The sequence below is a fragment of the Silene latifolia genome, chromosome 3 (assembly GCF_048544455.1).
Source record: "Silene latifolia isolate original U9 population chromosome 3, ASM4854445v1, whole genome shotgun sequence".
NCBI lineage: Eukaryota > Viridiplantae > Streptophyta > Magnoliopsida > Caryophyllales > Caryophyllaceae > Silene > Silene latifolia.
In genome coordinates, this window is record NC_133528.1 from 21,298,149 (window position 1) to 21,314,137 (window position 15,989).

At 35.5% G+C, this 15,989-nt stretch overlaps 1 protein-coding gene across 1 annotated transcript; it reads left to right on the plus strand.

Moving 5' to 3' along the window:
- Nucleotides 1-10,552: 10,552 nt before the first annotated feature.
- LOC141648811 (uncharacterized) lies at nucleotides 10,553-13,927 on the plus strand. Its single transcript, XM_074457526.1, has 3 exons — nucleotides 10,553-11,395; nucleotides 11,524-11,743; nucleotides 11,910-13,927. Exons 1-3 carry the CDS (start codon nucleotides 10,553-10,555, stop codon nucleotides 13,925-13,927), a joined length of 3,081 nt encoding a protein of 1,026 aa, XP_074313627.1.
- Nucleotides 13,928-15,989: the final 2,062 nt, after the last annotated feature.

The window sequence follows — 15,989 nt, forward strand, 5'->3', positions numbered from 1 at the left end:
TTGGTTTTCATTAAGACGGTTATAGTCGTCTTTAACTATAAAACAAGTTAAATACTGAGTATTTTAAATTGATGGATAAGATAAAAATTTGCGATTTTTTAGACATTTTAATTTTTATCTCAGTTCTATTTATTTGACTTATTTTATTATTTAAGCGGATTTTGAGTTGGTTGGAGTGTGACTGTGTAAGTGAGACAATATGGCTTGCGTTATTTATGAGTCGTCACCTCTCATCATCAAATGTCTTCTTTGTTAAGTTTTAGGAATCTTATGATGTGAAAGTTGGGAGTGAAATAATACTAATTATTATTACAGCTAGTCTTGCTATAGACGGATATATCCGTCTTTAGCTATAGACGGATATATCCGTCTATAGCTAAAGACGGGTCAAATAGCTTGAAAGTGGTGACATTTTAGGGCCCCACCACCCCACTTGTTGCTTGTCCTATTAGAAATGTGGTATTGTATTTGGCCCGTCTTTAGTTATAGACGGATATGTACCGTCTATAATGAGATTTTGTGTTATTATTATGAAACGTGAGTGTAATATATCGATGAATTAGGGAAGTATTAACCATTTTGTAAACTACTGTTATAATTACCCGCTTTATGACATGGTGGAGTTGGAATTTGAGGTTAGCGGAGGCGTAAAATTTCAGCGGGGATAAACAAATAATTCTATAAGACAAAATTGAAAAAAATGAAAATTTTGAGGAGGGCCGTCCCTGACAATTTGGGGGAGAGGTAAAAAAAAAAGGCAGTCAGTGCAAGTTGAACTCGTATCTCCGCATTCAAAGTACTACCCAATCACCACTGAGACACTAGTCACTTCTTGAAACAAATACTCGCTATTATGTATATATAATAAGATAGCAGACTAGATTGGGTCCCCTAAAGTTGGAGGCCCTGTTCGACCGCGCGGGTTGTACACCCATCCAGCCGGCCCTGATTTTGAGTAAAATTAGAGAGATTTTTATTTTCTAGCGGGGACGAGCGCTCCTAAAGCCGCCATTGGCTCTATCTATCGTTAATGGATTTTAAGATGAAACATATTTCAACTTATAAAGTGGATTGTTTCTTTCTTCTCGGTGAATGAGAATGAGACTCATACATATGTTTAACAAGTATAATTTTAGATCTTTTACAGAATTTATTCACAACACTAATGTGATTGTTCTTGTTCATTGTTAATTACTACGAGTAGAATATAAATATATGATTCGTTTGTAATTTTTTCTTGACGGCTATGGACTGCTATTTTCTTGGCAATTATGGTTAAATTAATAGAAAATAAGGAGATCATGGAAGGAGAAGGATTATGCAAAGGAGGACTCATCGACTGGGTGTGTGATACTAGTACACAAGTCTTGAAAAGAATTCATTGTTTTTCTTTTCATTTTGGTCCATTTTTGTTACTTGTGAATTTTTTGGGACTCTACTCGTTGTAGGTCCTTGTAATTTCATCATGTTCTGTTAATTAAAAAAAAATGATTTGTTTGTTGTGTTTATGTACAACAAACATAACACCATATGGTCCTGAATCGTGATAAGATAGACCTCGTTTATTTATTTTTTCCAAGGTAATTTTGAAATTGCGAGTTTTGCTATTTTTGTTGTCAATTATTTAGATTGATTATATCTTATCTATTCCATAATTTCTTGCTAATATCTAAGGTGCCTAGTCGGCTAGCATTATAGTATTATACAATGTATCAACATTGGAAGTGAAGAATAATAAAGAACAAGTTTTAAACCATGCAAAAAATGCATGGGTCGTAATAATAAAGCTATTATTGCATACAGGAGCATATATAGAATCGTATAAATGAGCGTGATTAAAAATGTTCAATATTGTGACAAATATGATAGTTGATTTACTAATAATTAAAACATATATTTCAAAATATAATACACATTAAATTGTTATGTCGTAATGTCATGAAATTTTAGTAGATTTATATATTAAACGAAATAATAAACATATATGGATTAGATAAATCTCATAATATCAATTTTTCATGAACGGGCCGATCTGACAGAGATTTCATGATCTGAAAAAATAATAGAACACTCACCCCGTAATATAATACAATTAAAAACCATACTCATTTTACCCCATATGAATTATCCCACAGCAAACTCTATCTCTATCCCTCTCCATATTATTATTAGATGTACACTTTTACCGCTCTCGTAATTTATAAACGATTTTATCGTCATAAATAAATAATGTTTTATTTACAAAAATAAAAATACAGAAATGAATAAAATGGATAAAAATTGAATTTTTAGTTGTTGAAAATGAAAATGTGTCAATGTAGACTTCACTTTTAAAGTCGCTAACTCGGTCAATGATTTATTAGATCTAGAAATCTTATTATGGGCCAAAAAACTTAAATAAAAATAGCAACCCAAAACAAAATTAATCAACAATAGGTCTCACTTGTGATGAATATTAACTGTCACAACCTTCTGACGGGTCAAGTATCACCCACATGGATAGATAAGACAAAAAGTAGAATGTATAGGGAATCACAAATGACTTGTCTTTATCCTCTTATGTGAGTTTTATTTGACCCCTCACAAACTTGTGACGGATATGGACCGTCACAAATGAGAATTTGTGATTAAACAATACAACCTCATTATCTACTCCGTATTTCCCAGCCACCCCCAACCCCCAAAACAAACCATAAGTACATACAGAGTATTTATTAATGCATACCATCTACCTTATCCGCATCCCACTCTCATTCATTCCCCTCTCTTAAAAAAACTCCAAATTAAACACCCGTATTTAGTGCCACTTATACCTTTAGTCCCTTACTCATCTTCCACAAATATGAGTTTCATCATCTACGACCTTCATCCAATCGTCCTCCCATTTTTTTTATTAAACCCAATTCATTGTATATTTAAGAGGCTTTCGGTAAATATTGAAGATATTGGGTTAAATATTGTAAAAAGATTCATGTAAGTAATAATTTTAAATGTTTTTAAAATTAATTTCCAAAGCAACAATTCATTTGCATGTCATTTAAAATTGTTAGATCTGCAGATAATTATGATTGTGATATTGTTATTTTCTTATTTCATAACATGTTATCAGCACGAAAAACTACCTAACTGAGCTTTATGACAACCGTTATACTCCCTCCATTCAACTCCACATTACAAGTTTGATTTTTCCCGTTTGCCAACGCGTGTTTTACGTGGTAAATATCTTTAGCTATGTATTTGCAAAAATTATAACAGTTAGATATTCTTAATGTACTCCTAAAGACGAATCAAATAAGATCCTACATGAATATATTTTCACTTATTTATCGAGTAGAAAATCGACATTGAATGTTCACTTGTGAATAGTGTACAAAAGAGAAACTTGTAATGTGGAGTTGAATGGAGGGAGTACAATTTAGGCTTTATATTTGTTGTTTAAGAGCTAAACAACAAATAATAAAGATAAGTAGATAATTATGTCATCATGAGAATAACTTGCAAGAAACTCGAATGCATACCTACATATAACGATAAGTTTATTTTGGTGTTTCAATGGTTTTTGTAAATAATGGAGTGTGTGAGTGTGACTAGACATATATGTCCTACACTCCTACCTGTTATTAGCAAAATAAAGAGAGTATTTGATTTATTTCCCTTTCTCTTATGAGTCTTATCTGAATCAAATGCCCTCTAACGTTATTACCATATATAATAATATATCAATGACATTTGTGTGCACGCACGACATGTTTTGAGAGGGTAAAAGGTTTAAATGTTGTTACATACACTTAACTTTGGACTAGTGTTGGGGCCAAGCAATTAAGAAAGATTTCACACTTGATTATGACTTAAAGTGGTTGATAGCAACCTTAATTTGTACAAGTTGCCACTACATGAGTCTGACTCCTTTCTTGGTCGGCTTCAAACTCCCTTTAAATCAACTAATTGTCTCCCCAAAGCGTCTTGCTTGTGACGGGCTAATCCCGTCACAAGCTGAAGACCTCTCACAAAAAGAGAGAGGGACAAGGTGGGGCACCCCCCGTGTACTTCCCCATATCGCCGTCTTCAATGAGATTTTGTGAATCACTCGAACCTCCATATATCGCACAATGCTGTTGTATAAAATCAAAATTGTACAGAATAAAACTTGCAATATAGCAGTCGAAATGGTATGATAAAATAACTTACTTCGACCGAGGAAAAAGTTCTTACTGTAAGTTGTTTTTCGATTGCGAAGTAAATAACCCTAAATAATACTGTAATAGAGCTACTGAGGTACTAAAAATTTACATAAACATGATGGTTAAAACTAAAAACCCTCCAAGAAAGGTAATAGTATATTACAGTTTACAGAGTACGGAGTAGTAATTTGCAAAATTACAAGTTTACAACTGATGTAGTACGACGCAGTTTTACCTTGAAGCTGTACAAACATAAATTGACCGTGGTACGACATTTTTCATAACAAGTCTTAGAAGTTTTGGGCCGAGATCAAATCCGGCTCCAAAAACATTAGCTCGATAAGTATACGGTTAAGGAAGATAATACGATTAGAAGCACAATATCTATTTCAAATCTTGTCATTATAATACCGCCTAGCTCATGTTACTTCATATGCTAATTTATTTACTACTCTTAACATATACACCCTCTCGTCCACTACAATTTACCCACTTTAAAATACGTGACATAAATTTTAAAAGTCGGGTAAATTGGATTGGACGGTAGAGAGTACAAATTTACCTGGCACCGTACCCCAACATTAGTCATTGGGATTAGGCTTAAAAATATCAATAACATCTTTGATGATAGTGTTCAACACCCGTCCACGTTTCGGTACATTGAAGGAAGAAGCAGTGGTTGGCATCGGAGTCGGACTCGGATTTGATCCTGAATTTGAAGATTTCCCCGAATCCATTTTTTTTGCAAATTCAATCCCCTCAAATATTTGTATGTGTTTAATGTAAAATATGGTTTTGGCTTTATTAGTGCTAAGCTTAAGCAAATGATGGTTTAATGGGGGTATTTATAAGGGAATAATTTTGGCCTTTCATTTCTAGTGGGTCAGTTGGCCTTGTTAAGACGGTTATATCCGTTTTAATTATAAAACAATTTAAATACTACCATACATTGATGGATGAGACAAAAATTTGTGATTTTCAGTTTTATTTTATTACTAGTTTTAAGCCCGTGCAATAATTGCACGGCATTAAATATGTAATCGTTTTATGGGGTGAGTGTGTAACTTTAATTTATACAAAAACTAGTTTGGATTCCCGTGCGTTGCAACAGGATAATTAACTTAGTAAACAAAAATTGGTTATAAGGTCTTAATATTTATATCTTATGTCTTATCATTTATATAGATAGATCAAAAGTCAAAACATCTTATTTAAGAGACGCGAAAGATGTTAGGTTGATAACTAAGTTCCAAGGATGCCTCATATTTATAATCATAAGACCACTACATCTTATGTTAATCTTTCAATGTGGGACAATTCTATTATTTTTATATAATCCTACATTATTTTTCAATGTGGGACATATAACATACTAAGAAATACACAATTTTATATATATACAAATTATATGAAATTTATATGCTAATGATATCATTTTTACCACGAATCAAATTATGTTATTTTCATAATTTTCTTAACGATATTTTTTTGCCAAATGTAAAATTTTTTATATAAAAATTAGAAACATCACTTGAATATAATATAGGAAATATATATTATAATAATTAAAAGATTCTCTACTTTATTTTTTACATCAAAAAATATTATTTATGATACATTCCTAAATTAATTTTTAAGATCACCTCACCTTATGATAATCTGATGTGGAACAATTCAAATATTTATATGTAGTATATTTACCACACCTGCATTATTTTTCAATGTGGGACAAATAACACACAAAAAAGTATACCATTTTTTTTGCACCTATTTTGATATCCAACCCGATTTAATAGTGAGAAAATACTATACTATTTATTTATATTCGTACGTTCTTTTCCATTTTTTTTGTCACAATTAAAATATGTACAAATGACATGATTTAATTTTTTTTTCTAACGCGACTTTTAAGATTAATTGAGGGAGCAATAAAATGTATACACAAATGCAAAATATTTTCTTTTTCTGGTGCGATTTTTATTAATGGTTAAAAATTATGATGTGTTATAGTTACTCAAATGTAATGAGGCATAATATTACCTATATTTGAAAGTTAAAAAGATTTAATTATACTATTTATCAAAGTAAAAAAGCTCATTATTGATTTGTTTGTGGATTCAAGATCTTTTTATGCAGCACTTGATTGTATTATAATTCTTAAATTTTCTATTTTAGTGCAGAGATTATCATTATATGACACATTAATAACCAATTTATGTATATTTAGCATCCATTTTATTTTTTTTATTATGATTTTATCTTAAATAAAGTTATTATATTATCGATTGTCTTAAAATAAACATTATAATATCACAAATATAGTAATATATAATCGCTTTTATAAATATTTACGTGATTAATATTTGTATGGTATTGTTGTAACTAAGGTTTGTCATTAATACAAACTCCTATAAGAACTCTCTAAGATAATTTTTAAGCGATTCAAAAGATTTTGGGTTGATACCCCTAAGTTTCAAATATGATTCATATTTATAATCATGTGATACCTCACCTCATTATAATCTTCTAATGTGGGACAATTCAACTATTTATATGTAGTATATTTACCACATCTACATTATTTTTCAATGTGGGACAAACAAATATGTGCAAATAATATGATACTATATTCTAATGCTAGCATTTATTTACCACGAATCTAATTATATATAATTTTTCCAAAAAAAAAAAATTTATGTTACTTTTTTGCTAAATGAGATGTATAAGTTTTTATACAAAAATTATAAACATCACTTTGACATAATATAAAACATATATATCATATCGTGGAGTCAATGATATAAACTCTTAAGAGCTCTCCAAAACAATGCTTAAGAGACTCAGAAGGTTTTGGGTTGGTATTTAGGTTCTAAGGATGCGTTCGATTTATAATCATATGATCACCCACCTTATGCTAAACTTTCGATGTGGGACAATTATTCTATTATTTATACGTAATATATTCACCACACCAACATATTTTTCAATGTGGGACAAATAACATACTTAGAAATACACCATCTGTTTCGCACATAATTCAACATCTAACCCGGGTTAATAATAATGAACAAATACTATACTCCCTCAATTCAAGACCAAATACAACATTCCTTTTGTACACTATTCATGAATGAATAGAATCTTTACGATTTTTTGCAATATGTAAGACAAAATATGGTCATGTGGGATATTATTTGATTCACCTATAAAGTACAATGAGAATATCAAATTTTTAAATTTTTTATAATGTAAACTTAAAGATATTTACGTTGTAATTTGTGTCTTGCCAAGTGTGTAAATGAAAATGTTGTATTTGGTCTTGAATGGAAGGAGTAGTATTTATTAATATTCGTACATTTTTTTTATAATACTTTTTATAGAAAAAATATGTATATATCATATTGTGAAGATAATGATATAAACTCTTAAGAGCTCTCCAAAAAAATACTTAAGAGACCTTTAGGAGACTCAAAAGGTTTTTGGTTGGTATATAGGTTCCATTGATGACTCCTATTTATAATCATAGGATCACCCACCTTATGTTAATCTTTCGATGTGGGATAATTTTATAATTTATACTTATTATAATCACCACACTAACATTATTTTTCGATGTGGGACATACAACGTATTAAAAGAAGTACACCATCTTTAATACTCGTATGTGCAAATCATATGAAATCTATACTCTAATGAAAGCATTTTTTACCACGAATCTAATTACATTATATTCATAATTTTTATAACATCATTTTTTTGCCAAATGAAATGTCAAAGTTTTTATATAAAAATTAGAAACTTCTCATGAATAAAAAATAGGAAATATAGATATTATAATAATTAAAAGATTCTCCACTTTATTTTTTATGTGGAAAATATTATTTATGAAACTTTCCTAAATTAATTTTTGATGATGTGGACGCTCTAGAATCGCTCGAAAAAACTCTCTTTTATATATATATATATATATATAGATATATTCATCCAAAAATTATAAAACTACAAGGGGTCAAATAAAAAGCTACGCGTCTTCCTAGGGCTCTATGGAAGCTGAGTCCTAGGTCATCTATGATTTCTCCTTCTTGATCAAGGATCCTATCTACATCGTGTGTGTAGTTTGGTATCTTAGGTTTTTCTTTCTTTGGTACGTTTACTTTGCTGTTTTTACGCTAAAATTCGGTTTAGGAAAGTTTAGGGTTTTTGTTTGTGGTATACTTGTGTGTTATTTAGGGCTGCTCTTAGTCTGTTTATTTTCTTCTGAGTTTTTGACGAGAGCAATTCTGATGGAGTATGGAAGGTCTAGTAAGGGTAAAGGGGTGATGGGAGAGAGTTCGAACAGAGAGAGAGAGGCGTTTGCTTGGGAGGTTGATGAGGATGACGGTCACAATGGGCAGGCGGAAAAAGTTCTTGTTGGGAAAATTTGGGCTACGAAGACGATAAATAGCAAAGCAGCCATTGATACCATGCTTCGACTGTGGAATCCAACGGGGAAGGTGATTGGTAATGTACTCGATGCCAGGGAGAGGACTTTCATATTTCGCTTTGAGGATGATCGAGATAAGGCTAGGGTTATTGAGGGCCAGCCATGGCACTTCGACAAGTTTGTATGGTGTTTTAATGAACCTAGTGGTGAGGGTAAGCTGTCTGATACGCCTCTTGATCGATTACCAATTTGGGCTCGTATTTACGATCTCCCGATTAAAGGACGGACTAATGAAGTTAATTTGAGACGGCTAGGGGAGCAGTTGGGGACATATGTTGTGCGTGACAATTTTCCTTACCCGGAGTTAGAAAGGGCGGTTCGTATTCAAATACTTCATAATATACGTAAGCCACTGCAACCCTCGGTGGAGATTAGGCTGTCTGATGGGAAGATTAATACTTTCGAGGTCAAGTATGAGAGGCTGCCCTTGTACTGCTACGGGTGTGGCGTGTTGGGTCATGGTTTAAAAGACTGTGATGCTGGTCCGTATGACGAAGATTGCCTGCGTTATGGGGAGAAGCTGCGTGCCTCGCCGTGGAAGGGTGGTAGGCCGGGTGTTGCTGAGGGGCGTAAGACTAATAGAGATTTAAGACCGGAGTTTGAAGAGGAGTTTCGTCGGAGTGAAGAGGAGATGGTGGAGAAACTGAAACGTATTGCACTTTCTGGTAAGGTTAAGTTTCAGAAATCGGCTGGTTGTTTGGAGTTGCAGAGTGTGATGGAAGGGCGTACTCAGGGAGGTTTAGAGGAGGGTGTCTTAGGGGGTATGGGATCTCTGAAGTGGGATGGCGGCAGAGGGGAAGGAGGATCGGCTGTTGTTGACAAGAGTGTTGCGTGTAGGGGTAGCTTGACGGAGGAGCCCTTGAAGGTTTGTTCGCTGGCGTGGGGCAGCCGAGTGAGTCTTTGTCTGAAGTGGTCGGTGTGGAGTCTAGTATAGTGGGAACGGTTGTGGTGAAGCCTAGTGTGAAGAAGTGGCAACGTTGTGTGAGAGGGGAGCATGGGGAAGGTTTGGTTTCGTCTGAGTTAACTGATAATGTGGTAATAAATGATAATCAAAAGCGGACGAGAGCTGCTGATGTTGAGGATACTGGTTGTGTTTCGAAGAAAATCGCTTGTCACAGGGATGTGTATATATCTGAGGCGGAGGTTGACCTGAGTCAACCCCGCCGGGCCCAATGAATCTCTTGAGTCTCAACCTGCAGGGGTGGGCAATCCCGTTGCGGTTGGAGGGCTCCGGAATCTTGTCCGGAGGGAGGCCCCGGCTTTGGTCTTTTTGTGTGAGACAAAGCTGAGTAGTGAGGAGATGAGGTTGGTTATGTTACGGTTTGATGACTATTTTGGTATGGCAGTGGATAGCGTCGGGCGGTCTGGAGGTCTTGCTTTTATGTGGAGAAAGGATATTCATGTGGTATTTCGAGCTGCTTCTGTTCACTTTATGGATTTCGATGTACGGTTAGATGAGTTGGATTGGAGGTGTACGGGGTTTTATGGGTGGCCGGCAGTGCAGGACCGTCATTTATCTTGGGAGCTTCTCCGGTCCCTTGCAGCGGAATCACATATTCCGTGGCTGTGTATGGGGGATTTTAATGAGGTACTATTTGCTAATGAGATGAAGGGGGGGAGTAGGGCACAGCGGCAAATGAATAACTTTCGAGATGCGGTGGATGATTGTGAGCTGAGTGATTTGGGGTTTGAAGGGTACGGTTTTACTTTTGATAATGGCCAGGCTGGAGTGGATAATAGGCAGTGTCGGTTGGACCGAGCTTTTAGTAATGAGGACTGGCGAGAGTTGTATCCGTATGCGAAGGTGGTCAATATGTGTCGTGAGTGGTCAGATCATTCACCCATTAAGGTTGTGCTGGATGGCCGTGAGGGGTTTGATTGAACCCGAATGCGTAGGTTCCGTTTTGAGCAGATATGGGTGGGAGAGGATGGGTGTGAAGATACTATAAAGAGAATATGGGAGGAAGAGGACTGGAATGTGGTGGATACAATAGCTAGGTGTGCGAGAGAATTGCAGAAATGGAAGGGGGTGAGTATAGGGAAGATAATGCGAGATTTGAGTAGAAAAAGAAAGCGGTTGGAGTGGCTGAATATGAATGAGCGAACTGTGGAGAATGTGCGGGAGCGGAAGGCTGTTGTTAACGACATTAATATGTTACTTCATCAGGAAGAAATTTTTTGGAGGCAGAGATCGAGGGCATTATGGTTGAAGGAGGGGGACAAGAATACCAAATATTTTCATCGAAAGGCGGGCCATAGGAAGAAGAAGAATCGGATTGGGAGGATTGTAGTTGGCGGTGAGAGGGTGGTTACCGGAGATGCGGGTATTAAAGGCGCGGCTGTCGACTTTTTTAGCGAGTTATTTACATCTTCGCAGCCGGGTGATTTCGAGGAGCTGCTTGGTGGTGTGAAGGATAGGGTGACGGTGGCGATGAATGAAAGTTTTAAGGAGGAATACAGAGAGGTGGAATTGTTCGAAGCATTACAACAAATGCACCCTCTGAAAGCACCAGGTCCTGACGATATGAATGCTCTATTTTATCAAACTTATTGGCATATTGTGGGACCATCCGTCACAAGGTTAGTACTTCGTATTTTGAATGGTGGTGAGAGCCCTGCTATTATTAATAGCACGCACATTGTTTTGATCCCTAAGAAGAAGGCACCGGATAAGTTTGCTGACTATCGCCCGATAAGTTTATGCAATGTTTTGTATAAATTGGTAGCTAAGGTGCTTGCTAACAGATCGAAAAGCTGTTTTTGGGAGATTTGGTCTCGGAAAATCAAAGCGCTTTTACTCCTGGTAGATTGATTTCAGATAATATTTTAATTGCTTTCGAAATGTTTCATTATATGAAGAATGCTCGAGGTGGGGGAGGGCATATGGCGCTAAAACTAGATATGGCGAAAGCGTATGATAGGGTTGAATGGGTTTTTTTGGAGAGGGTGCTGCTATCCATGGGGTTCGATGGGGGTTGGGTGCGTAATGTGATGAGGTGTGTTCGAACTGTGTCGTATGAAGTGCTTATCAATGGGTCTCCGTCTGAAGCTTTTGTACCGAGTAGGGGTTTGCGTCAAGGTGATCCGTTATCTCCCTATTTATTTATTCTTTGTGCAGAGGTATTGTCGAGTATGATTAGGCGTAAAGTGGAGGAGGGTGTGCTACATGGTATCCGGATAGCGCCGTTATCACCGGTTGTTTCTCACCTCTTTTTTTGCTGACGATAGCATAATTTTTGTTAAAGCTAGTGAAGTTCAGGCTCGTGTTATCATGGAGGTATTGGGTAAGTATGAGAGAGCTTCTGGTCAAATGGTGAGCAGAGAAAAAACGACAGTGTCTTTTAGTAAGGGTACAGCTGCTTGGCGACGGGATAAGGTATCCTCAATTTTAGGTGTACAGGTTGTGCAGCAGCAAGGGAAATATTTAGGATTACCGACGGTTATAGGACATTCCAAGCAGGTTCTCAACAAGATTGTTAGGGACAAATTGAATAATAAGATGCAGGGTTGGCGTGGTAAATTATTTAGCAGAGCTGGTAGGGAGACTTTGATAAAGGCAGTTGCCCAATCTATTCCTACATACGCGATGAGTGTTTTTAAGTTACCAGTGAACTTCTGTGACGAACTTCGTTCTATTGTCTCGAGGTTTTGGTGGGGTTCTGAAAATGGGAGGCGGAAAATATCATGGGTGGCTTGGGATGCTATGTGTCGTTCGAAGGCTAGGGGGGGTATGGGTTTTAGGGACTTTGGTAATTTTAATTTGGCACTATTAGCGAAACAAGCTTGGCGATTGTTGTGCAACGAGGGGAGCTTGATGGTCCGTGTTCTCAAGGGTAAATATTTCCCGAACTGCTCTTTTATGGAAGCTGCTGTAGGTAATAATTCGAGTTATACCTGGAGGAGTATTTGCGATGCGAAGCATGTGTTGGGGCTGGGAGCGCGAAGGAGAATTGGTGGCGGGAGGGAGACAAGGGTGTGGTTGGACCCGTGGATACCAGGGACGTCGTCTAGATGTGTAATTTCGCCACGTGGGGATTTTGATTTGGAGATGCGAGTTGAAGAATTAATGGTGGAAGGGGAGGCGAGATGGGATAGGGGAAAGGTTGAGGCTATGTTTTTACCATTTGAAGCGGAGAGGATCGTGCATATACGGCTGAGTGAGCTGGCACAGGAGGATTGTTGGACGTGGGATGGCACGCGTGACGGGGAGTACTCTGACGAGAGGTTGACGGCCGTTAGCGCCGAGGAGAGTGATGAGGGGGAGCAGTCCGACGTTTCGATGGGATGCTGGCTTTGGAAAGTAATTTGGAGTACCCCGGTGTTACCACGTATAAAAGTGTTCATGTGGCAACTGTGTAGTGATGCGCTTCCGGTTAAGGGTAATATAGCAAAACGGGTTCGGGGTTTTGACAGGTCTTGCCCAAGGTGCCATGATGTTGAGGAGTCTTGTATTCATGTTGTTCGGGATTGTGGTTGGGATGAGGAGGTATGGGAGTTGCTCGGTATGGAGGTTTTCAGGAGCAATAGTAGTATGCGCATAAGGGAGTGGGTGGAGGGCGAGTTGCGTGGTTTGGGAAAGGAGGAGCGTGTTCTATTTATGACCGCCTGCTGGGTGATTTGGGAGCAGAGAAATAAATTGTTATTTGATAACGGGGAATGGACGGGGGAGGGGGTTGTGAGGAGGATCACGGATGTGGTATGGGAGATGTCGGGTTTGGATGTGGATAAGACTGAGGTGGGTAGGGGGGAGGAGGAGCCGTCGAGTGGTGTTAGCTGGGCTAGACCGACTGATGGTATGTGGAAGATAAATGTTGATGCAGGTGTGAAGGAGGGAATGGGTGTAGGATTGGGTGCGGTCTGCCGAGATGGTGATGGGCGGGTGGCATGGGCTGTGTCAGTTCAAAGCTCGGGGATTTGTTGTGTGAAATCGGCTGAGGCGGAAGCTATTCTTCTTGGCTTGAAGGAGGCGAAGCGTGTTGGGATGCAGAGTATTATCATCGAGAGCGATTGCCTTAATGTGGTTGCTGATTTAAAGGGCAGGAAGAAGGGTCGTGGTGACATTTTCCTTATCTACGATGAGATTTTTAGTTTAGTTCCGTTTTTTGTTTCAGTTATCTTTAATTATACTCGTAGGGTGTGTAATAAACTAGCTCATTTAGTGGCTCATGCTACGCCATGGTCCATAGGTAGAAGGTTTTGGATGGATAGTTTGCCGCAACCTTTTGTGAATGCTGCAGATCAGGATTTGATTAATATATGTTAAACCGCTTTGGTTTATTTCAAAAAAAAAAAAAAAAAAATTATAAAACTACTATTACTAATCTTTATAGAAATAAAGAGCTTTTACACGATTACACATTTTCATAATATTACTCATATATATCAAGAACTGTTGGATATAGAACTGAGTGACTCGGAAGTAAAAAAGCCAACATATAAAAAAAATCTAGGTATTAAAATCTTGATTTGGTTAATACTAAATTTGGTTCATCATCCCAACAATTTAGTGTGGATGACCCGTCCAAGTTAATGAGCTACAAACCCTCGTGTGTTCATACTCCATAGTGTTCCGCTCATTCACTCACATTCTCTTGTCTTTCAACTTCTCCTATGCGCAACTTTCTTCCTCACTGCCTTACCACTTATATATTTACGCTCCACATTCCCAATTACTTTACAGAAAACATTAATCCATCCTTATGGGAATAACATCGAGTTGTTATATGGTGTGATAAAATTTAAGAATTTCATCAATTTTAGGAGGTTTGATAAAATTATCATCTATTTTTTTCGTAGCATTTGCTCATGAGATTTTGTACTCCATGCATGCATTTTATATCAATTTATATTTGCAATTGATAATTCATTGTTAAAGTATTAATAATAAATTATTTGCGTTTCCCTATGTAACTTTTAATATTTAGATTTGTCAAATGCATTTTATTAAAATTATTCATTCAAGCTATTTGAATCTTGTTTTTTTTTTCAACCTTATTTTTTCATGTATTATAAATATGATGATTTGATTTTGGAAAAATAGAAAATTTATCCTATTAATTTAAGAGATTAATCGGTTTATTAATTTGGTTCTAAAAATTGATCTAACCATTTATATGTTATATCAAGTATGGAATTCTTATTATATGATGTGATTATTAACATAAAATTGTTTCATCATCAAATCAGAGTTGATCACATTTATTATATCACATTTATTTGGAGTAAAAAAATTGAATTTTTTGAGTTTTTTTTTTCCATCAAGATATATATTAAAATCCGGGCCTATGTTAATTTTATGTATAAAGATGTATGTCGATATGAATTTGCTTGTGTACATTTTAATTTTATCTGTCAAAGTATTCAAGAGGTCGATTTTTTTGGAATTTTAATTTTTTATTATTATTATTATTATTATTATTATTATTATTATTATTATTATTATTATTATTATTATTATTATTATTATTATTATTATTATTATTATTATTATTATTATTATTATTATTATTATTATTATTATTATTATTATTATTATTATTATTATTATTATTATTATTATTATTATATCGTCGTTTAATATAAGATTTTCTGTGCAAATTTCTATTTTTTTATATTTTATTTTTACTGTAAGATTGAATGTAATTTATTATTTTTATTATATGATTTTTTAACATATGAATATATGGATGTATATGAAGTTTATGTAATCTAATCTAAAATGTTAAATGGAAAGCAATTAAATTAAATCACCTCAAATCCTCAATCCCACGTTCTAATTAGCTTTGAATTGTCAAATTTTTTTTCCTCAAAATGAGGAACCAATAAGAAGGCAAGAAAAAATCCATCTTTTATACTATGTAGATTTGAACTGTTTTATTATTTACGATGAATATCTCCGTTTTAAATAAGGATTTGTGTTAGTGGGGGGAGTGTTTATGTGACCGAGTGAGTGAGACAATAGGGCTTGCGTTATTTATGGGTCGTCACCTCTCATCATCAATGTCTTCTTTAATTTGTTAGGTGTTAGGAATTAGGATGTGAACGTTGGGAGTAATCAAATGTGAGTGTAATTACTGGCATTATCGTTGATTGATTTTAAGATGAAAACGTAGTTTAACTTATGAAGTGGATTGTTTCTCTCTTCTCGGTGAACGAGAATTAGACTCAAACTCATACATATGTTTAACAAATATAATTATAGAATTTGTAAGGAGTTTATTCACAACACCATTGTGATTGTTCTTGTTCATTATGAGTAATTACTATAATATGATCAAGTTTATTGTGTTTGTGTACATTTATATATTTTGTTCCGTAAACTTTGT

Excerpts from the sequence above, each read along its gene's own strand:
- LOC141648811 (XM_074457526.1), top strand. The coding sequence starts at position 10,553 with ATGCGTAGGTTCCGTTTTGAGCAGATATGGGTGGGAGAGGATGGGTGT. Across the intron at positions 11,396-11,523 it reads TGTATAAATTGGTAGCTAAG|AATGCTCGAGGTGGGGGAGG; the intron begins GTGCTTGCTAAC and ends CATTATATGAAG. Across the intron at positions 11,744-11,909 it reads GAGTAGGGGTTTGCGTCAAG|CTAGTGAAGTTCAGGCTCGT; the intron begins GTGATCCGTTAT and ends TTTTTGTTAAAG.